The sequence below is a fragment of the Meles meles genome, chromosome 18, assembly GCF_922984935.1.
Source record: "Meles meles chromosome 18, mMelMel3.1 paternal haplotype, whole genome shotgun sequence".
Lineage (NCBI taxonomy): Eukaryota > Metazoa > Chordata > Mammalia > Carnivora > Mustelidae > Meles > Meles meles.
This window is the reverse complement of record NC_060083.1, coordinates 17,114,140-17,137,934: the sequence shown is the minus strand read 5'-3', so window position 1 is coordinate 17,137,934 and position 23,795 is coordinate 17,114,140. Positions and strand designations below refer to the sequence as shown.

At 43.0% G+C, this 23,795-nt stretch overlaps 1 protein-coding gene across 3 annotated transcripts in view; it reads left to right on the top strand.

Moving 5' to 3' along the window:
• Positions 1–23,795, top strand: part of ITGAE (integrin subunit alpha E) — a 62,849-nt gene that overhangs the window by 1,416 nt on the left and 37,638 nt on the right. For all 3 annotated transcript variants that reach the window (XR_006815966.1, XM_045985851.1, XM_045985853.1), the window contains exon 2: positions 15,536–15,656. Coding sequence is in view for 2 of the 3 variants with exons in the window: in XM_045985851.1 (XP_045841807.1) it covers positions 15,536–15,656 (121 nt within the window). In the remaining variant the exon portion in view is untranslated. The remainder of the gene's footprint in view (positions 1–15,535; positions 15,657–23,795) is intronic.

Sequence of the window (23,795 nt, the reverse complement as noted above, 5' to 3'; positions counted from 1 at the left end):
CAAGTACATGTAGAAATGGGGCTCAAGCCCAGGCCTCTGCCCTGACTCCCAGCTCTAGAATACCCCATGGCCTGGGTGCTAACCTTGGCATCATTCTGAGCTCCTGCTACTGTTTCCCATGGCCTCTCACATGAACAGCTGTTGCCCCGTGCCTTTTTCAGCAATGCCGATCCAAGTGACATTTATCAAACCCCTTCTGGGGCCTAGACAGTCTCCAAGCTGACGGACAGCTGATAGCAAGGTGAGGCAGGCTTGCAATGAGATCACTTAGCCCACAACTTGGCTAAGCAATGGAAAGGTTGTGTGAGCAAGACCTCAGCAGCTCCAGTGAGTGGGAGAAATGAAGCTGTGACAGTTCTGCTCCAAGCTGTGAGGTGGAATGGAGGGATGGGCCAATCCTGAAGTGTTTCCTGGAGGAGGTGCTGAGGAGGAGGAGGAGGAGGAGACTGGTGCTGAGCCTTATGGGCTAGAAGAGTCTGAGAAAATGACATGGAGACACAAGGAGGGTGGGAAGAACCCCTCTGACTATGACTCCAGGCCCAGGGCTGTGAATCCTGTGCCTGGCTGGGCTTCCCTAGACTGGAGGAAATCTAGACTATTCTGGCCTGACCCTGATCTTTTACCCTTCCCAAGCCACCCACTATGATGATGTCCACTTCTCATCTGTGAGAGCAGATGAGATAACATCAATTGTCTAATAAGAATTTTTAAGCCAGGAGCAGATACACAGACCTACTATAATCCTGGAGCCACCCTTACCCCCACTGCTAGCCCTGACTTGCCCTGCTGCCCTACAGCTTGATGTCCGCAGCTCTGCCTTTACCCTTGAGCTATTCTGTGACCCCAGCCACTCACTTCTCCTTTCATCATCACCTTGCACTGGTAAAGAAGGAGCCAGAAGTCTAGGGCCTGCTGCGCTGTTGTACCAACTTCAGGCTGAGACCTGCGGCCCTGTTGGGTCTTCATGGGGAGTGGGAAGGTGTCAGACCTGGCTCGATACTTGTGGGCAAGTATTTGATGGAAAATCTTGGTTGTTAGGGATGAGACACCAGTGTCCAATGTGGCCCTGAAGATGGAGGAGGTCTTCAGCAAATATAGACTTTTGGAGGGGGGCTTTCTGTTGAGTATGGACAAAGTCAGGGAGTATGAGGAGTCTGTTTAGGAAGATACAGGTCAAAGCTTGAGTGGGAGCAGAAGGCTGCTGCCACCACCACCCCCGGCCCAGCACATGCTGGGCCCAGGGCGTGAGGGTGCACTGTCCCTGTTCTGGCCCCCTGTGTGAAGAGAAAGCAGGCTGTACAACAAACTCTCTAGCTGGAGCTAGTGGATCCGTTGAGGATGCCTTCGGGTCTCACACATGGGGGTTGGGAAAAGGGTGTTTCAAGCAAAGGCAAAACATCCGAAAAGAGCAATGTTTGTGGGCAAGCCAGGTGTGGACTGTGGTCCATGTGGGAACCAGATGTTTCTAAACTTTGCTGGAAGGCTGGCTTGTAGTGTATATATGGGGGACTTGTGGGCAGTCAGGCTGGAGAGGTCCAGGATGGTGGTGGGGATGTGGAGGCTAAGGGAGCTTAGGGGAATGGGAAGCCATGGCAGATCTTGAGCAGGGTGACAACAGTGAGACTTACATGTTGGAAGGTGGAATCCCAGAGAAAGGGGAGATGATGAGGCTCCTGTGTGAAAGAACAATGTGGGTGGCTTGAAGGTGAGCTGCCCCGTGGAACACGCAACTTGCATGTGGCTATGAGGCATGAGTTTCCCCTAAGGCCTTTTTGGGTGTTCTGGCCTGATTGTCAGAACACCCAACTCTAGTCCCAGTTCTACAGCTAACTTCTTATATAAATATGGACAAACCATTCCCCCTGGACCCAAGTTTGCTAAACCAAGAATAGTGCTGTGAGAATGTGTACTTAAAGTGCCCATAAGAGACTCTTAATTATAGGAAACAAACTGAGGACTAATAATACACTATAATACAGTAATAACACACTATATATTAATGAATTGAATTTAAATAAAATAATATTTAAGGGGCACCTGGGTGGCTCAGTGGGTTAAGCCTCTGCCTTTGGCTCAGGTCATGATCTCAGGGTCCTGGGATAGAGCCCCGCATCGGGCTCTCTGCTCCGTGGGGAGTCTGTTTCTCTCTCTGTCTGCCTGCCTCTCTGCCTGCTTGTGACCTCTCTCTCTGTCAAATAAATAAATAAAATATTTTTAAAAAATAAAATTTAAAAAAACTAAAATGCCAGTGTGTTGGGGGAAGATAGAGATTTAAGGGGGGGAGGCAGTGCTGGCTGACAGGATGAAGGGAGGGTCTTATTCTTACTCAGCAGGCCTAGGTGGCTGGAGACAACTTGGGAGAGGCAGCTCTGTGGGTAGTGTGGTGACAGACACTGGTTTGGCTGGGCTCACGTGTCTGACAGCACATAAGAGGGGCTTGAGATGGAGGGTAAGGCTGTCAGAACATGACAGGCCCTCCCTTGTGGTTATAACACTAACATCAGCGCCCACATACTGAGCCTTCAGTGTCAGACCCTGGGCAGGCATTGTCCTGTTTGCTCTGCACAGCCATGTATCTCAGGTGAGATGAGGTGAGATGACAAGCCCAAGATTCTTCAGCGTGACTCTGTGGCAAAGCAAGGGTTTGAACACAGGATTTTCTGAGATGAGATGAGGTGAGGTGAGATGACAAGCCCAAGATTCTTCAGCGTGACTCTGTGGCAAAGCAAGGGTTTGAACACAGGACTTTCTCTGTCTGGGATCCATGCTATATTTTTTTGAGTCTCAGTGGGAGGTGAGCGTGATAACCACTACACAATGGAAACACTGCATCTGAGTCTCAGGGGGAAAGGAAGGGCTGACCCCATCTGGCGACAACCCAAGCAAAGGTAGAATGTCAGGGGCATGGAGGGAATGTGCTCTAGCAAGGTGGCCCACGGCTGGCAGATCCCTGGCTCCAGCCAGCTCCCAGGGTGGGTGCTGGTGACTAGGGAAGCTCAGTGAATATGGTAAATCCCCTCTACACATGTTCTCATGCCACTGTGCTTGCACAGGAGGTTCTCGCTGACCTAATTAAACAGCTATCTAACCTGGAGCTCTGCCCAGGCTCAGTGAGGGGCTGGCACGACTGGGAGCTCTGCCCAGCAGGAAATGTGCCCAGCTTCTGAGGCCATTTGTAACTCTTTTCTCTGTTTACCAACCCCTCAGTGCCTCCAGCTTGCACTAAAGACTTGGGTTAGGCAGACCTGGGCCCTAGACACAAGTATTCAATTTGCCAATGGAGCACAAGCAAATCACTCAACTTCTCTGAGCCTAGCACCCTGTATGGTGCCTGGAAGAAATCAGGTGATCTGGGAGGGTAGCTGTGATTATCTCTCTGCTCATCTGCTGCCCCTTCCCACCTTTCAAGGATCTTGCATCAAGATCCCTCAGGTGAACAAGGCAAAAATGGGGATGGGTGGGGTGGTGAACAAGAATTTCTGGACTACTCTGACATTTCCAGGACACTTCTGGGTCTGGCCCTATGCTGAACTGGGCTTTGTGGTTGAGGGGGAGGGGTGTCATGGATGGCTCAGATTTTGGGGGAGGCAGACTTAATCACAGATCACTCTGACCTAGACAGGATTTAGTCAGAGCCAGACACACTGCAGGATGTGGTGGGGGCTCAGGGACCAGTGAGTTACTCTAGCTGAGACTCTGAAGTAGCTCCTGGGAGCAGGGAGTGCCTGAACGGGGCCCCAAAGGATGGGGTGGATGTGAGAACAAGGAAGGCATACTGGTCAGGGGGAACTGCTTGGACTGGGGCCCAGAAGTGGGAGGTATGGGGATGGTGTTCAGGGAGTGGGGTATAGAGGAGCTTGAAATGGCTGAAGAGCAGACCTGGGGGAGTGGGCATTGTGCTGGGCAGGGAGATGCCACAGATGCCCGGATGAGGAGACTGGACCTATCTCAGGGGTTTCAAACCTTATCTATCAGTTACACAGGAAAACACGGAAGGAAAGCCTCCTAGTCACCCCTTGCAAGAATTTGCTAGTTCTTACTCTTTTTTAAAAAAAAATATTTATTTATTTATTTTAGAGATGGTAGAGCTGTGAGGAGCAGAGGGAGAGGATATCTTTTTTTTTTTTAAAAAAAAGATTTTAATTATTTTTTTAGAGAGAGAGATCACAAGTAGGTGGGGAGGCAGGCGGAGTAGGGTGGGGAGCAGGCTCCCTGCTGAGCAGAGAGTCCGATTCGGGGCTCGATTCCAGGATCCTGAGATCATGACCAGAACTGAAGGCAGAGGCTTAACCCGCTGAGCTACCCACACACTCCAGGGAGAGAGAATCTTAAGCAGACTCTGCCCTGAGCTCAGACTCCACCAAACACGGGCTCTGGGGCTCCATCTCATGACCCTGAGATCACAACCTGAGCTGAAACCAAGAGTGGGGTGCTTAACCAACTGAGCCACCCAGGCGCCCTTTTATTTTTAAGTAAGCTCTACACCCCATGTGGGGCTCAGTCTCACAACTGAGATCATGACCTAAGCCAAAATCAAGAGTCAGAAGCTTAACTGAATGTACCGCCCTGTCACCCTGTCACCCTTAGTTCTTGCTTTTTAATTCTCTCCTAATCAGTTCGTTTACCCTAACCTGACTGATCAAGAAACACAGGGCTTCTCATAAAATGAGCCAAGGAGCCTGAGTCCAATCCTGTATTTATAGAGAACAGTGCTCCCCATTCCCCACCTCTAGAACGCTTGAGGGTCCATGGATTGGCCACAGGGATTGTTTTTGAGCCCCCTTCAACCATCTAGCACCTAGTAGGTGTAGGCCACCATACCTGGCCCTGGGATGACATGGTGAACAAGGCTGACTCACAGTCTTTGCCCTCAGAGGGGCTCACTGGTGGCAGGGGAAGCAGTCAATAAGTAACAGGCAATAATAAGTAAACAAGGAGTTGAGGAGAGTAATGTCAGTTTGTGATAAAAGGCTTACAAGGGTACAGAGTGCCTACATAGGGGTCTGGAGGTCAGGAAAGCCTCTTGGAGAAGGCGAATGGGAAGAATCAGGAGGAAGGCAGGAGATCACCTCAAAGCAGAGCACTTTCAGCAAGGATAAGACTTGGGAAATGAACCCTTGGGTGGGTTGGATGGGCTCTGCTGCTCATACCCAATTCTCAAAAGTGATCCTTGGCCCCCAAACGGGAATCGCTCATGGTCTGATTATGTTTTCTGTATTATACTTTGGGTGATGGCAAGCAAGACACGGAGAATAGCTCCCAGGTAACTTGGGATGCAGATTTTTTCATTCACTGCTATTGTTTTTTGTTTCTTTTTTGTCTGTTTGTTTTAACTCTACTCTGCCCCATTCATTCATTGTTCTTGTGAAGAGAACCTTGGGAAACATTTTTTCTGGTTTTCTGTTTGTTTTCCCGCTTCACCAGAATAATTCTTTTCCCAATTGTGTGGACTCTGTGAATAATACAACTGATCATTTTCCCTTATACTGACTTCAAGAAAGTTCATACATTTATGCAGTTATTCAACAATTAATTTTATTTGGCATCCACTGTGACCTTATACTGTGTTCAGAGTCTTAAGGGGGACCCACCATAGAAAGTGCTAGCACTTGCTGATGCACAAGCCAGGTGGCCTCCTTCCTGGTTTAATTGTGCCCTTTCATGTTTATCCCTCTTTCATTTTCTTTTTTTAAGATTTATTTATTGAGAGAGAGAGAGAACAAGTGGGCAAGGGGCAGAAGGATAGGGGGAGAGAGAATCTCAAGCAGACTCTTCACTGAGTTCAGAGCCCAGTGCAGGGCTGGATCTCACAACCTTGAGGTTATGACCTGAGCCGAAATCAAGAGTTGGAGGCTCAACCAACTGAGCCACCCAGGAGTCCGTCACCCCTTTTTTCTAATTGTCACTTTCCTTCTTCTTCTTCTTCTTCTTCTTCTTCTTCTTCTTCTTCTTCTTCTTCTTCTTCTTCTTCTTCTCCTTCTCCTTCTCCTTCTCCTTCTCCTTCTCCTTCTCCTTCTCCTTCTTCTCCTTCTCCTTCTTCTCCTTCTTCTTCTCCTCCTTCTCCTCCTTCTTCTCCTTCTTCTCCTCCTCCTCCTCCTCCTCCTCCTCCTCCTCCTCCTCCTTCTTCTTCTTCCTCTTCTTCTTCTTCTTCTTCTTCTTCTTCTTCTTCTTCTTCTTCTTCTTCTTCTTCTTCTTCTTCTTCTCCTTCTCCTTCTCCTTCTTCTTCTTCTTCTTTTTGGCTTGCCCCATCACTTAAAAATAAGTTTTACCTTACTGTCTTGTTATGAAGTGCCACAAATCATTCCGGGCAAGGCCAAAGTATAAGGGAGAAGAAATAAAGTGCAGATGTCTGCTTTCTGCCGGCCTCAGGGAGAGGGCTTGGGAATTGAGAAATGAGAGATTGAACACTGCCTTCTCACAATGCACCCCCTCCTGAGCCTTTGAAAGGTGTGTTTTAAACAAAATTTTAAACATGTACAAAAACAAAAAAAAGAACTGTAATGAAGTCGGTATACCCATCACCCAGATTACACCATTATCAAGACTTGCCATACTTGCTGCATCAGTTCATATCCCCTTTGGTTTCCTTTAAAGCTGTGCTGCTCAAAATTTGGTGTGGTGACCAGCAGCAGGGCATCATCTAAGATCTTGTTAGACTAGGCTCTCAGCCCCACCTCCTGATCTACTGAATCAGAATCTGTATTTTAACAAGAAACTTGGGTGATCTCTTAGCACTTTAATGTTTCAGAAGCATTATTATAAGGCAAACCCAAAATATTGTATTGTTTCACCCCACACACTTCAATACACATTTCTGAGGTATGTGGTTATTTTTCTTACTAGGCCACAATGTTGTTATCATCTAAGAAACTTAACAATAATTTGGGGGTGTCCATATTCAAATCTTCCTGTCTCTGTTTATCGCTTTTTAACAATAAGATTTTTGGAGTCAAGACCCAAACAAGGTCCAGATTACATTTGGTTGCTATGCCTCTCTTAGTCTAGAGTGGCCGGTTGCCTTTATTTTGGTTTGTGTGTCCTTTTCAAGTCTTTGCTTTACTGCAGAGCTTGGTGGCTTCTCTGGTAGAAGAGCGTCATTTAAGATTTGTGTGTTTGCTTCCTTTTGGTGTGGTTTGCCCTTTTATCCCTGGAATTTCCCAAAACCTGAATGTTAGCACTAATGACTTCATTAAATTCAGGTTTAACTTTTTTGGAAAGCATACTCTATAATGGGGATTTGCCATATTTCCTAGATTTATCTTACTCCCCTCTGTGTTTCTTTTGCCAAAGTATTTTAAAGGCTTGCTACTCAAAATGTGGGCACCACTTGAGAGCTTGTTGAAAATGCAGAGTCTGGGACTCCTATAACCTTCCTATGGTGTCATACTCTGAGGCACATATGTCTGAAGACTCATTCTTGGGGACATTAAGATTGACTATTGGGTTCAGGGGTGTCAGTCTAATTGTAAAATTTTCTATCAAACTTCCTTCTAGTAGTTTTATCTATTGATGATCGTGGCCTGAATTCATTATTGTACTATGGTTTGCAAAATTGTGTTTTTATGATTTTATTATTCTTCCCACATCAACTAGGACTATTTGGTGACCCTGAAGTGCAATTTATACAGGAAAGATAGGAAAATTACTTAGTATTTTCTCTTTAATAAACAATTTTTAGAGAAAGGGGATGGTGCCCTCATTACTTACAGTGCTAACCAATGTAGTGTTTTGATTTGTTTGGGAGGTTTTTTCTTCTCTTTTAAATACTATTATTAACTTACAGAATTTTTATATAGTCAATATGTTTTAGAAACTTGTAATTATATTTTAATGTAAACTTTTTTGAATTACACAATAAATTTACACAATAAAATTCTGATTAATGACTTTTCAAATTAAATCAAATCCATGTCACCAGTACCCATTTAGAGAAACAGAATATGACCAATGGCCCAGAAGTACCCTTTGTTCCTCCCTCTAGTCATTCATTATGTCATCACCAAGGATAACCACTCTCCTAACTTCTAATACCATATATTATTTTGCCTGTTTTAAGCTTTGTGTAAAGGGAATTATACAGTATGGTCTATTTTGTTCCTAGTCTTTCATCCCACATTGTGTTTATGAAATTCAACCACCTTGGATGGTTTGGGTGGTTATTTTCACTGCTTTAGAGTGTTCCATTGATTAATATTCACAGTTTTTCCCTTCTACTGCTGATGGATATTTGGGTTGTTCCAATTTGGAGTTAAGAATAGTGAGGCTGAGAACATTCTTGTACATGTCTTCTTGTGAACATATAGACACACTTCTGCTGGTGATATACCTAAAAATAGAATTGCTGGGTCATAATTTGTGCATATGCTCAGCTTGGTGATACTCCCAAATGGTTTTCTGAAACGGTTGTACTGATTTATGTTCTTACCAGTAGTATTTGAGAGTGCTAGTTGCTCCAAATCATTGCCAACACTTAGTATTATCTTTTTCATTTTCATCATTCTGGTAGTTGTGTAATGATACTGTACGGTGGTTCCCATCTGCCTTTTTCTGAAGTCTATTGAGTGCCTTCTTATTTGATTACTAGCCATTTAGATAATTTGTTGTGAAATGTCCTATTTCTATTAGCTTACATGCCTTTTTCTTATTGAGCTCTTAGAATTTTGCACATATTCTAAGTCTTCTGTCAGATATTGTGTTGCAAATATCTTCTCTCACTCTTTATTCTCTTAATGATGTCTTTTGATAAACAGAAGTTCTTAAGTTTAATGAAGTTCAGTGTGTCAGTTCTTTCCTTTATGGTTAGGGCTCTTTGTGTCCTGTTTAAAAAATATTTGTCTACCCCAGGTCCTTTGTTTTCTCTTAAAAACGTTATTGTTTCATTTTTCACATTCAGTCCATCTAAATCCACATTTCAACCTATCAGGAATGTGTGTGTGTGTGTGTGTGTGTGTGTGTGCGTGCGTGTGAGAGAGAGAGAGATGGGGTGAGAATAGTCAAGATTAATTTTTTTTCAGTATTGATATTCAAGTGACCCAGCACCATTTATTTAAAAAATCATTCTTGGGCACCTGGGTGGCTCAGTCAGTTAAGTGTCTGCCTTCAGCTCAGGTCATGGTCCTAGGGTCCTGGGATCAAGTCCCACATTGGGCTCCCTGCTCAGTGGGGAGTCCACTTCTCTCTCTCCCTCTGCCTCCCACTCATGTTCTCTCTCTCTCTCAAATAAATCAATAAAATCTTGAAAAAAATAAAAATTCTTTCCTGGGGTGCCTGGGTGGCTCAGTGAGTTAAAGCCTCTGCCTTTGGCTCAGGTCACGTTCCCAGGGTGCTGGGATTGAGCCCCACATTGGGCTCTTCGCTCTGTGGGGAGCCTGCCTCCCCTTCTCTCTCTCTGCTGCCTCTCTGCCTACTTGTGATCTCTGTCTGTCAAATAAATAAATAAAATCTTTAGAAAAAAAATTCTTTCCTCACTGTTCTTACTGTTACCTTTGTCCTAAAGTAGGTGATCATATGTGTTTAGACTCTCTGTTCCATTGGTCCATTTGTCTGTCTGGTTGGTCTGTCTGCCCTGTGCTAATATAATTCTGTCTTAACTATAACTTTGTAATATCTTGATAGATGATAGTATGTTATCAAGTCTTACAAATTTGTCTTTCTCCTTTAAGACTGCCTGACTATTCTTGCCCTATACAATTTCATTCAAATTTTTAAATTGTCTTGTTAACATACCTCACCCTTCCCCAATAATTTGCTGGGATTTTGATTAGGATTCTATTGAAGCTATATATCAGTGTAGTGATAACTGACAACAATATTGAGTCTTCATTCATGAACATGATCTAGCCCTCTAGATCTAGATAGATAAAGATCTATTTAGATCTTTAATCTCTCCTAATCTTTTATAGTTTTCAGCATGGAGGTTTTGCATGTCTAACTAAAGTTAGACTTATTTTTTTTAAGATTTTATTTATTTATTTGATGGGGGGGTGGTGGGGAATCACAAGCAGGCAGAGTGGCAGGCAGAGTGGCAGGCAGATGCAGAGAGAGAAGCAGCCTCCCCACTGAGCAAGGAGCCTGAATATGGAACTCCATCCCAGGACCCTGGGATCACAACCTGAGCTGAAGGCAGCAGCCCAAACAACTGAGCCACCCAGTTGTCCCAAAGTTAGATTTATTTTCGAGCATTTGATTTTTCTGTCTTTTGCTAATGACATCTTTAAAAATTGTTCACTGTTTATTTGATCATTGACGGTATATAGAAGTACAGTGGTTCTTTGTATATTGCCTCTATATCCAGTAACCTTGCTAAAAGTTCTTGTTAATTCTTAGTATTTGGCTGTGGATCTGTTGTATTTCTCAATCTACTTAATCATTTCATCTGCAAATAATGGCAGTTTTATTTTTTCCTTTCTAATCTTTATGCTCTGTATTTTTTTTCTTATTGCTCTAAGTCCTCTGGTAAAATGTTTAGTAAAGTGGTGAGAGTGGTCATTCTTGTCTCCTTCCTGATTTTAGGGAAAGCTTTCAGCAACTCACCAATAAGAATGATGTGTGCTGAAGATTTTTGGTGGATATTCTTGATCAGGTTAAGGAAATTCCTTCTATTCTGGTTTACTGTCATTTTTTTTTAATCATAGACCAGATTGAGATTTTATCAAATGCCTTTTGCCTCTGATATCATAATGATCATATGATTTTTTCCTGTTAATGTGATAAATAAATCAATTATTATCAAATGTCAAACGGCCCTTCCATTTCTGAAAGAGACTCGACTTGGTTGTAATGTATTATGCTTTGATGTCACCAGATTTGATTTGCTAATATTTTGCTTAGGATTTTGACATCCATGTCCAAGAAAGAGATCTTTTATCCTTCATTGTATTGCTCCCATTGGTTTTTCTCTGATTTTTGCTTGTTTGTTTTTTAAATCTTTGCTCTTGTTGGGTTTTAATATCAATGTTATTCTGGCCCCATAAAATGATTGGTAAGTGTTCTCTCAATTCTGTTCTCTGGAACAGTTTCTGTAAGATTGACATTTCTTCTTTAAGTGTTTGGAAGAGTTTTCAGTGAAGCCATCTGTGCTTGGAATTCTTCCTAAGGTTTTTAATAACCAATTCAATTTCTTTGATAAAGATTATTGAGCTTGCACTTTTTTCATCAGTTTTGGTAAATCTTTATTTCAAGGAATTTACCTATTTCAACAAAATTGTGAAGCGTAGTGGCATAAACTGTTTATACTATCCTCTTATTATTTCTTTATTTTATGTTTTCACTCTTACTATTTCTTAAATGTCTTAGGATCTATTCTGATGTCCTCTTTTTCATTCATATTGGTAATTTGTGTGGTCTTTTTTTCCTTGATCAGTGTTGCTAGGCATTTATCAGTTTTATTAACCTTTTTTAAAAACACACTTTAGCTTTGTTGATTTTCTCTACTGTAAGTTAGTTTTCTGTTTCTTTGATATATGCTCATATCTCTATTCCTTCCTGGACTTTCTTTGGGTTTGATTTGCTGTTCTTTTAACTTGTTGAGATGAAAGCTTAGATAATTGATTTTTACCTTTTTTTTTAAGATTTTATTTATTTATTTGACAGACAGAGATCACAAGTAGGCAGAGAGGCAGGCATAGAGAGAGAGGAGGAAGCAGGCTCCCCACTTGAGCAGAGAGCCCAATGTGGGGCTCGATCCCAGGACCCTGAGATCATGACCTGAGCTGAAGGCAGAGGTGCAACCCACTGAGCCACCCAAGTGCCCCTACCCTTCTTTTTAACACATGCACTTAAGACTGTACATTTCCTCTAAGCCTTAACTATTTCCCACAAGTTTCGATTTGTTGTAGCTTAATTCTCATTTAGTTCAAAATATTTAAAAATTTCCATTGTGATTTCATTTTTGGCTCTAGGTTATTTAGAAGTGCAAGTTTTCTGAGAAGTTCAAGTTTTTTTTTTTTTTTTTTTTAGTTTCCTTTTTGTTATTGGCTTCTAATTTAATTCCACTATAGTCAGAGAACATAGTCTGAATTATTTCAATCCATTGAAATTTATTGAGGCTTACTTTTTGATGCAGCATATGTTCAGTTTTGTCAAATGTTTCATGTGCATTTGAAAAATGCTTATTTTATCATTACTGGGTACAGTGTTGTATTAATCAGGTAAATTTTGTTAATTGAGTTATTCAGATCTTCTATATCCTCCTTACTGATCTTTTCGTAGCTTATATGAAAGACTGTTAAAGCATTAAAGCCTCTCATTTTGGTTGTGGATTTTGTATTTTTCCTTTTAATTCAATTAATAATTTATATCTTCTTGGTAAATGAAGAACAACGTATTTGTATGTATGTACTTCTTTCTCTTCCTTATATAAGTCTGTAAACTTTTCCTTTGCCTAATGAATTTAATTTCTTTTTAAAATCTCTACTGCTAAGGGAAAAGCCATTAATTGGGGGGAAAAATTCCATCAATTTCAATGGAAAAACTGGTTCATAACATCCAGCCCTATACCCAAACAGTTTTTTCTGATGGAAAAAATTTATTAATTGGTCAATAAAACAAGTTTATACTAAAAAAAATTTGAATTTAAAAATATAATTTACATATACAACTTACTGCAATAAAAGTTTATTGTCCTCATTAAAAGAGGAAATGAAGACTTAATGATGAGTAGTGGAGGATAGTTGTGAAGGAGTCATTATTGTGAAAGCTATAATTTTCCTTCTGTACCATATCTTCACTGTTTCTTCAGTCTTTTGGGTACTCGTGGTTATTTTGTATTTAAACTACCTTTAAAAATAAAGTTATAGCACAGAAAAATACATTGAGGGTAAAATAAATACTAAACCTGAAAGTACTACAAAATACATGGAATAGCTTATGCATTTAACAGACTTCAGAATCACAGAAGCTACTACCTCTCCAGCCCTTTCAATCAGCACGTATATGCAAAAACAAAGCATTTGGGTTTATACAAACAAGGCAAGCCTTGCACATTTGTTTCCTATGATATTGTTGGGCTAGAAACTGTTTTATTAAATTTAGTATGTTTTTGTCTAAAAGTATATCAAAACATTATTCCTTATAGCATGTTTATGTGGTGTATTTGGGAAGGAAAAAGGCATTGTACCATCATAAAAAAAAAAAAAAGTGTTTTCCAAAAAGTAGCATCGGTTTTCAAGAGCTACTGCAAAAAGTTGTTCATTGAACAGTAGTTGAACAGATGAGTTCTGTTTACTGAACTTCACCTTGCTCTTTTTCTATGTAAATATACATTAGAGTTTTTACAGTGGAGTGGCATGGTCAGACCATGCTTCAAAGAATTCCTTCTGGTCATTGGTATAGAGAGGGTGTATTCAGAGGGACAAGACTTGGAAGAGAAAGGTTGGGAGACTAATGAACGTATCCAAGCAGGAGACAATAAGGTCAGTAGGGCAGAACCAAGTCCCAACAGAGGTCCAGATGCATATGGGAGTTCTGAGAATGATAAAAGTGGTACTGCAAGTCTATGGGGATAAGATGAACTATTCAAGAAATAATGTTGAGACAATTTCATTTGTGGGGAGAAAAAGTAAAACCTGGATCGCTATTTTACTCCATACACAAAAATAAAGTATAGCTGGATCAAAGATTCACGTATAAGAAGTCAAACAAACAAAAAAACCCAAATATAGAGGAAAATGTAAGTGAACTTAAAAAAATAATCACTGAATGGGGAAGCATAACATAAAACTCGAGTCACAAATGAAAAATTACAAACTATAGATGTGGGGAAAGATAGCATGCAAATTAAATAGCTATGTGAGAAGCAATATCTTTATCACATTGATAATTTCTTTTGATTCAAAACACTCTTAGAAATTAATAAGAAAGCAATAAATACTTCATACAAATAGATAATGTATATGAATAGGTGGTAAACAACTTAAAAATTAAAAGGCTTTAGCTCATTCATAACTTAAAAATATATTTTGGAACAAAATGATAAGATACTCTTTCAAAACAAGGATGAAAAGGTCTGCACACAGCTCAAGCTGCGCTGTGGGGAAACAGGACTTCTATTCTGTTGTTGTTGTATGAACTGGCACAGCCTCTGTGCGGGGCAATCTGTCAATATCATTATTTCCTCAAAACTTTTTTAGTTAAAAGTTTCAAATATACAGAAAATTTGAAATAAATGTGCAGTGGGAAAGTATATACCACACTTCGATTTGACAGTTGTCAACATTTTGGTATATTTGCATTACCACATACATATCATATATATAAACATGTATCTATATATCCATCTTCATATATCCATCTATCCATCCTTCAAGCCATCTTATATTTTGATCCATTTCAAAGTAAACTGTTGGGGGGCACCTGGGTGGCTCAGTGGATTAAGCCGCTGCCTTTGGCTCAGGTCATGATCTCAGGGTCCTGGGATCGAGCCCCGCATCGGGCTCTCTGCTCCGCAGGGATCCTGCTTCCTTCTCTCTCTCTGCCGGCCTCTCTGCCTACTTGTGATCTCTCTCTCTGTCAAATAAATAAAATAAAATCTTTAAAAAAAAAAAAACAAAGTAAACTGTTGGTATACATTATCCCTAAATATTTCAGCAACATATCAACTAGAGTTTAATGTGTGTTTATGGTTCTTTTTTTGAGGGAAAATTTACCTTCAGTGAAATACACAAATTTTAAGTTGACCATTCAGTGTGTTTTTGACAAATGCACACATCTTTGTCATCCAAATTCCTATCAAGATCTAGGATACTGCCATCAGCCTACAAAGTTTCTTCCTGTTCCTTCCCAGTTAAGCCTCATTCCCAAATGAGGAAATATTTTTTATATAGATCAGTTTTGCTGGTTCTAGAACATCATGTAAATGGAATTATATAGTAGATACTCTTGTGTAAAGCTTCTTTTACTCAGCTTAATGATTTTTGTGATTTACCCATCTTGCTGTGTTTATCAATTGCTCATTCCTTTGTATTCCTGAGTAGTCCATTGTATGAATACACCACAGTTAGTTTATCCCTTCTCCAGCTGATGGACATTTGGGTGGTTTCCAGTTGGGAACTATTATAAATAAAGCTTCTGTAAACTTTCTTGTATATGTTTGAAGACATGTTTTCTCTTGGGTCATTTGAACGGAGGGTCATAGATAGAATGTATGTATATTCTCTCCCTGGGGCTCACAGTCTATTTTAACTTTAGTACAAGACTCTGTCATGAGTATGTGCTATCTGACAGGTACAGAAATTGCATAGTGGGAGGTGTGAGAAGGTGGGAAGTACTTCTAGGGGAGAACAAAGGAAGACTTCCTAGAGGATGAGGCCTTGGCTGACACAGTGTAGTAGGAGGATTGGGGAGTGCAGAGTCTGGGTCAGACATGCCTACATTCTTGTCCTATTTCCACAGGAAAAAGATCCTGGGAGTCGCACTTTTCTCATCTATAAAATGGGGATGATGACACCACAGGATGTGGCTGAATGATAGGAGCCAAAGGCCTGGCCATGGCCTCAACGGGCACCTCTTTTGTTAAACATTCCTCTTTTCTCCACAGGCCTTGCTCCTCTGGTGGCCTTCAATGTGGATGAGGCCCAGATCTGGGTGACTCCTGAGGGAGACACACCCTATGTGCTCAGCTCCCTTGTGCACCGAGACCCCAGCACCAACAAGACCTGGTGAGTGGTGCCCAGCAGATGGGACGCATAAATGAGGATGCCTCTGGGGAGTCTGAACAAGCCCCAGAGAAGGCCTTCACACCCAACCCCTTACAGTCTGGGGACAACCTTCCTTCATTTTCATAAGGGTGTGCAGGAGAGAGGCTGTGAGCACTGGGCCAATTCTGGCCGTCTTTACTGCTGGAGAGCAGGGACAGGATACGACCTCAAAACTATTTTAAAATAAGGTTTATTAAGGCTGTTTTGTTGCTTATAGAAGTAACACATGCTCAGTATAGAAATCTAGGGCAATGACAAAAATATCAAAGAAAAAATGGAAACTATGAGGCAGCAGGGAATGTGGTTAAGATGCAAGTTGTGGGTCTGGTAGCCATGGGTCAGTGACAGCTTTACTCTGTACTTGTAGCAAAGCGCTCAACCCACAGCCTCTTTCTTATCTCCACAGAAGGGGTAGAGATCTCCCTACATCCCGGGATGGTTGCATAAGACTATTTAAGTTAATGCACATAAAGGATTTATTACAGTTTCTGGCCAAATTCAAGCTCACTAAACATTGCATTTTCTGTTTTTAAAATCTCATCTGGGGTCATCTGGTTGGCTCAGTCGGTTAAGTGTCTACCTTTGGCTCAGGTCATGATCTCCAGGTCTTGGGATTGAGCCCTACATTGGGCTCCCTACTCAGTGGGGAGTCTGCTTCTCTCTCTCTCTCCCTCTGCCCCTCCCCACTGCTTATTCTCTCTCTCTCTCAAACAAATAAATAAAATCTTAAAAAAAAATAAAAATCTCATCTGCACCCATTAGATAAGCCACAGATTTTGAATGTGGCAAAATTCTGCTGCTGAGGATGTGGGAACTTGTGGGGCTGTAAAGTGGTATAAGTAACTCAGAGAATGGTTTTACCATATCTGGTAATGTCGCAGATTCCTTCGACCTGCCATTCCACTCCCAGATCTGGCCAACCTTAGAGATACTCCCAGGCACAAGTAAAGGTATTTACCGTAACATTTCTTGGAATAGTGAAAGGCTGGAAATGGTCCTCATTAGGAAAATAGAAGAAAAAAGCTTTGAATCACATATGATGCAATATTAGAAGCAGATCAAATTAATAAAATGAGCACAGCGGTTGTTAACTTGAATCACTCTTGAAACATAAGGTAACATCGGCAGTTGTAGAATTATATATACCATGGTCATTTACTCAACAAATATTTATAATGGAGCATAGATTTTTTTTTTACTCTTTTTTTTTTTTTACCGTTTTTTGGTTTGTTTTTTGTTTTTTTTTTAAATTAACATATAACGTATTATTTGCCCCAGGGGTACAGGTCTTTTAATCATCAGTCACAGAATTCACAGCACTCACCATAGCACATACTCTTCCCAATGTCCATAACCCAGACACCCCATCCCTCCTACCCCCCCACTCCCCAGCAACTCTCAGTTTGTTTCCTGAGATTTAGAGTCTCTTAAGTTTTGTCTCCCTCCTGATCCCATCCTGTTTCATTTTTTTCCTTCCCTACCCCCACAACCCCCTGCCCTGCCTCTCAAATTCCTCATATCAGAGAGATCATATGATAATTGTCTTTCTCTGATTGACTTATTTCGCTCAGCATAATACCCTCTAGTTTCACCCACGTCATTGCAAATGGCAAGATTTCATTTCTTTTGATGGCTGCATAGTATTCCATTGTGTGTGTGTGTGTGTGTGTGTGTGTGTGTGTGTGTGTGTGCGTGCACGCGCACGCACACCGCATCTTCTTTATCCATTCATCTGGTTTTTTAAAAGATTTTATTTATTTATTTGACAGAGAGAGAGAGAGAGATCACAAGTAGGCAGAGAGGCAGGCAGAAGTAGGCTCCCTGCTGAGAAGAGAGCCCGATGTAGAGCTCAGGATCTCAAGACCCTGAGAACATGACCTGAGCCAAATGCAGAGGCTCAACACACTGAGCCATCCAGGTGCCCTTCCATTCATCTGTTAATGGACATCTAGGTTCTTTCCATAGTTTGGTTATTATGGAGATTGCTGCTATAAATATTTGGGTGCACATGCCCCTTCAGATCATTACATTTGTATCTTTAGGGTAAATACCCATTAGTGCGATTGCTGGGTCATAGAGCAGCTCTATTTTCCAACATTTTACGGAACTTCCGTGCTGTTTTCCAGAGTGGCCGCAGCAGCTTGCATTCCCACCAACAGTGTAGGAGGGTTCCCCTTTTGGAGCATAAATTCTTATGCTCTGGGGAGATAGACAATGAGCAAGCAAGCAAACATGTATTATATCAGATGGTGATAGTGGGGATATGCTAATGTAGAAACATGTCTTTAGTTTTGTCCCTATTGTCACCAAAATGACTTTGAGCTGCTTTGCTTTGAAGCCAAGATCCAGTCAAGGTTCCTGTGTCACATATTGTTGTCTCTCTTTATTCTCTTTTAAATTAGAGCAATTTTTCCTTTCCTTTCTGTTCACAATGGTCATATGGCTTTCTCTGTGCTTGCTCTGTGACCCAGGCCAGCTCATGCCCTGCCCCAGGCCAGTTCCCTCCCCGTCCCCGCTGCTTTGCTTCTAGTCAGTGGCCAAGGGTTTCCTTCTTACACAGCACACATGAGCCATGAGACCAACATCCAGACAGGCTTTGGGGGCAGAGCCAGATGAGGAGCTCGAGGTTTCTGGCTGAGTGGAGTTTCCCATCTTCCCAAGTTGAGCGTAGCAGAAGCTCTGTTTGGTGGAAGATGGGTGGGCAGTAGCAGCTCCTGAGGCAGCCTTACAGCCCTGGGACTTGGGCCATGACCCCGCCAGCCAAGCAAGCTTGGACCCCTTGCCAGACTGTGATTTCCTCACTGTACAGTGAAGAGGCTGGTGACCATGTAAGCGGGGAGGGCAGGGTCAGTTGATTCATTCATCCACACATTCAGCAAGTATTTATGGAGCAACAACTCAATCACAGGCAAAGTGTGGGGCTAAGACAGCAAAAGAGGCACAGTCCCTGCCCTCATGGAACCCTCTGGATCATGAAGGAGATAGATAAGACAGACAATGACAAGAGGAGTGATGGCTGCTCTGGTGGGGATGTCTAGGGTACTCTGGAGACATAGAAGCAGGTGTATCCTTTAGCCACAAGGCGTGCATCAACTCTGAACTGAGGAGATGAGTACGAATTAGTGTGAGAAGGCAGGGGAAGAGGAAGCCCTGCCAAGAGAAAGTGGTCAGGAGCCTGGAAGTTAGCATGAGCAAAGTCAAGGAAGAGAAAATGTCAGGGAGTTGAAACTGAGTGTAGTGAGCACTAGGTTGGGAGAGGTGGGTGGTGCCTGTTACCAAGGCCCTGGGGGTTTGAGGACCCAGAAAGGTTTGAAACAGGAAGGGGTGATGAGAAAGTTGTTAATCAGTTTTTGGCTGCAGGAGGATGAATTAAAGGTCAGTGTTTGTTGTGATTTTTTTTTTTTTTTTTTTGGTGGTGTTGTTTTGGTAAAATTTTTATGGACATTTGCCACACAGAAAAATGCACCCATCATAAGCATGTAGCTCAGGGAATTTTCATAAAATGAACCACCTATGTAAGCAGCATCCAAATAAAGGAACAAAACATTACCAGCCTCAGGATGCCTGGGTGGCTCAGCCGGTTAAACGTCTGCCTTTGGCTCAGGTCATGATCTCAGGGTCCTGGGATCGAGTCCTACATCGGGCTCCTTTTCAGTGGGGAGCCTGCTTCTCCCTCTGCCTATTGCTCCTCCTGCTTGTGCGCTCTCTCGCTCGCTCTCTCTGACAAATAAATAAATAAAATCTTAAAAAAAAAAAAGGACATTGCCAGCCTCACCTAAGCCCCCTCTAGCCTGGTGCTCCCTTTCAGGCACATCCCTTGCTGAGAGTTAATGCTCTGACCTTCATCTCCCTGGATTAGTTCTGCTTGTTCTTGAACTTATAAATGATGCATGCTGTTATGTGGCCTGTTGTCAGGCTTCTGTCCCTCAGTACAGTCTGAATTTTGAAAGTGGTATTGCCTGAGACAATGATACTTATTCTCATTGCTCTAAGTCTTCCATTGTGCTGATGATGGGCATTTGGACAGTTTCCTTGGACAAATTATACTGCTTTCTGTGGACAGGTAGACTTCCTTTTATCAGGCCTGTTCCCAGGAGTGGAATTGCTGAATTGTGACTTGTGCGTAGAGCCAACATGTAGTTTCCCAAACTTGCAGTGCATGAGTGTTCCGGTTGCTCCTCGTGCTTGTGAAAGCCCAGTGTCAATCCCAGTTATTTGTGACCTTATCTTGCCCAGTCCCCTCCCAGCAGTACGCCAGGCCCTCCAACTCCAGGCCCTCCGCTTCAGAAACCAAGGTGAAAGGACATGGTGGATGAGAGGAGTTTGAAGCCCCTGGAGCAGAATGCCCTGGGTCCACTACAGGGTGGGAGAAGAGCCTAGCTGGGCTCAGGAAAACCTCCTTGAACACCTGATGAAGCAGAGGGGGTTCATGGGAGGATGTGGTGGGAGGAACTTCGGGTTCCTGCCACAAATGGTGAAGCCCAAGACTACGGGCCTGCCTTGCTGAACAGGAAATGCACTGCCTGCGGCCACAGAGAGCAGAGGAGGCTGGGCTCCCTGTGAAAGCATAATGTGTCTCTCTCACTCCCTTGTGCGGTTTCTCCCTAAAATAGAACACTCAGGACTGGCAGCAGCATGGGTGTGGTTGCTGCAGGGTGAAATGAGTGGAACATAAAGAAGGCCTTCCACACCTGAAACTATTTGTAACATTGTATGTTAATTATACTTCAATAAAAATGCAAATAGAACCATAAAAAAATAAAACTATGATAAAACTTGGGGGAGGGGCAACCAGGTGGCTCGGTGGTTTAGGTGTCTGCCTTCTGCTCAGGTCATGATCCCAGGGTCCTGGGATGGAGCCCCATGTTGGGCTCCCTGCTCTGTGGGGAGCCTGCTTCTTCCTCTCCCTCTGCCTGCCACTCCCCCTGCCTGTGTTCTCTCTCTGTGTGTCAAAAAAATAAATAAAAATATTTTTTTAAAAAACCAAAAACTTAGGGGAAAAAAGAAGGCCTTCTCCTGGGAGGTATGGGATTAGGCTCAGAATGGAACTAGGTTAGAGGTGGGTGAAGGCAGGAGATGGACGCTTCTAGCCCAAGGTACAGTAGGGTCCCCAGGGCTGTCAGCTGATGGTGGGTTTGGTTAATGTTAGTCATTCAGTCAACAAACCTGGAGATCAAGAGACTACCCATCATGTGGGAAGAATGGGTAGACAACAACAGAGGCAGCTCAGACTGGGCCCCAGGCCACAGCACTGCATGATTTGATATGAATGGCAACCTTAGTTTCCACAGTTCACAGCCTGGACAGCTGTACATGGTAGTCTCTTGAGAACTCATAGTCTAGGCGAGTATAGGGGAGGGTTCCAGTAGCCAGGGAGGGCTTGGAGGGGGTCAAGTTGCTCCTTTTGGGAAGACTTCCCGAGGAGCTGGGTTTTAGGATGACTGTTGGCAGGAAAAGGAGGTGGGAAGGAAATAGCTTGAGCAATGCCCTGAAGGAGGAAGGAGAGCCGAGGCTATTCCAGGCTTGGACCTACCCCACCAAAACATGATCTAGAATGGAGGCTAGTTTTTCCCCCACCTTTATGGGGGAAAGGGAATGAGGTGCTAGACCGAGGGCTGAGGTTCAGGCTGGGGAGGAGTCTGGTGCTGAGGCAGGGTTGCTGAGCAGGCGACCTATTTTGGGAGCTCAGCTACAGAACCCACACAGCTGCCCCTCTGCTCATCAGCCCTGCCCCACATTAGACCCCTAACCCGCCGCCTGAGCTGTCATTCAGTCAGTATATAGCCATATTTACTGAGCCCCAGTTCTGTGCCAGTCGTTCTTCCATGCTCTGGAAATAACATGGTAAACAAGATTAGATGTGATCCTTGAGGAACTTATGGTCTAGTGTGGGGGAGAGATAATAAGCACATAAGCAAGTAAAGAGGATACTATAGGACATAACAAGTTCTGTAAGGAAATAAAACAAGGGGACATGAAGCTGAGTAGGTGTGTTGTGAGGGGAGGCTGGTTAGAGAAAGCATTTACGAGGAGGTGACAGTTAAGCAAGGCCAGGAGATGAAAATGAGTCAGCCTTGGGGAGTGAAAAGCAGGGCTTCCAGGCAAAGGGCACAGCAAGGCAGAAGGCTTGAGCAGGCAAGAACTCAGGCTGTCCAAAGAAGGGGCTGGAACAGAAGCCAGCCAGTGTGGAGCTGGAGCTTAGAGAACAAAGAAATGGGAAGAGGAGGGCACCTGGGTGGCTCAGTCTGTTAAGCCTCTGCTTTCAGCTCAGGTCATGATCCCAGGGTCCTGGTGTTGAGTCCCACATTGGGCTCCCTACTCAGCAGGGAGTCTGCTTTCTTTGACCCTCTCCCCACTCATGCTCTCTCATTCACACACTCTCTCTCAAATAAATAGATAAAATCTTAAAAAAGAAAATAAAGAAATGGTGAGAGGAGGTCTTAGAGGCAGGGAGGGCTAGACCAGCAAGGCCCTGTAGGGTGCATCAAGGAGTACGGACTCTTTTTCTAAGTGCACGGGAGGCTATCGAAGCAGGGGAGTGACCCGGTATAAACTGTAAGGATAAATTTCAAAAACAAACACTATCAGTTGGGAGGCTAATATCATAGACCAGACAAGGTGCTGGTAGCCAGGATGGTGATGGGGAAATGGAAAGAAGAAGGGCTCTGTAGATATAATTTGCAGGAATAATCCATAGGGTTTACTGATGGACTTGATGCAGGGATGAGTGAAAAGATGAAGCAAAGATGTACCCAGGCTTCAGGTTTTATAATGTAGTGGTTGGTGCTACCATCTATTGCCTTGGGGAAAATGGGAAAACACAGGCCTGAGGCACCTGGGTGGCTCAGTTGTTAAGTGTCTGCCTTTGGCTCAGGTCATGATCCCAGGATTCTGGGATCCAGCCCCGCATCAGGCTCCCTGCTCCACAAGAAGCCTGCATCTCCCTCTCCTATACCCCTCCTTGTGTTCCCTCTCTCTCTGTCAAATAAATAAATAAAATCTTAGAAAAAAAAAGAAAAAGAAAAAGAACAAAAAGCACAGACTTGGGAGGACAAGACTCCCAAGTTCTGTGTAGACAATCTAAAGTTTGAGATGCCAGTTTGGGGGCAGTTAGCCATTGTGTTTGTTTCCTATGGCTGTGGTAACACCCACAAAATTAGTGGCTTAAAACAACACAAATTTATTATCTCACAGTTCTGGAAGTCAGAAGTCCAAAATAGCTCTTAATAGGCTAAAGTCAAGATGTGTTAGCAGGACTGTGTTCCTTCTGGTGGCTCAAGGGGAGAATCTGTTTCCTCACCTTTTTCAGTTTCCAGAGGCTAACCACATTCCTTGGCTTTTGGCCTTTTCTTCCAGCTTGAAAATCAGCAGTGTAGCATGTTCAAATCTTTCTCTCACTCATCCTCCTGTCTTCCTCTTATAAGGACCCTTGTGATTACATTGGGTCCACCTAGATAATTTCAGAATAATTTCCCTTATTTCAAGATGCATAACTTAATCAAGTCTACAAAATCCATTTAGCCACAAAAATTGGCATATTCACAGGTTCTGGGAATCAGGACCTGGACATCTGGGGGTGGGGGTGCATTTCCTACAGCAATTTCCTATATACTATATCAGACAGGTTATGCTGGTCTGACTTCTGGTGGAGGGACCCCAGAACCACAGAACTTCAGCATTTGCAGGTGTATTGAAACCATGGGATTGGAGGGGATTACTAGGGAGAATGTGCTAGCAAGGAAGACAGGGACCAAGCCCCAAGGCTCAAACAACATTTAGAAATTAGACGGTGAAGAAGCCAACAAAAGAGTCTGAGAAGGAGTATTGAGAGAGGTAGGGGGAAATCAAAAAGAAAGTATTTCAAGGAGGGGATGGTCACATGTCCAAAGCTGCTGAGAGGTTGAAGATGAGGACCGAGAGGTGTCCATTAGATCTGGCTGTGTGGGGACCACTGTTGACCTTGACAATAGCTTTATCAGAAGGTGGAATCAACCCGGGGTGGTTAAGCTGGGGGTGGGGGCATGTACACAGGTGTAGACTTAATATTATTATTCTTAATCCATGGAGATAAGTAAATGATCTATTTCATAATTATAATAG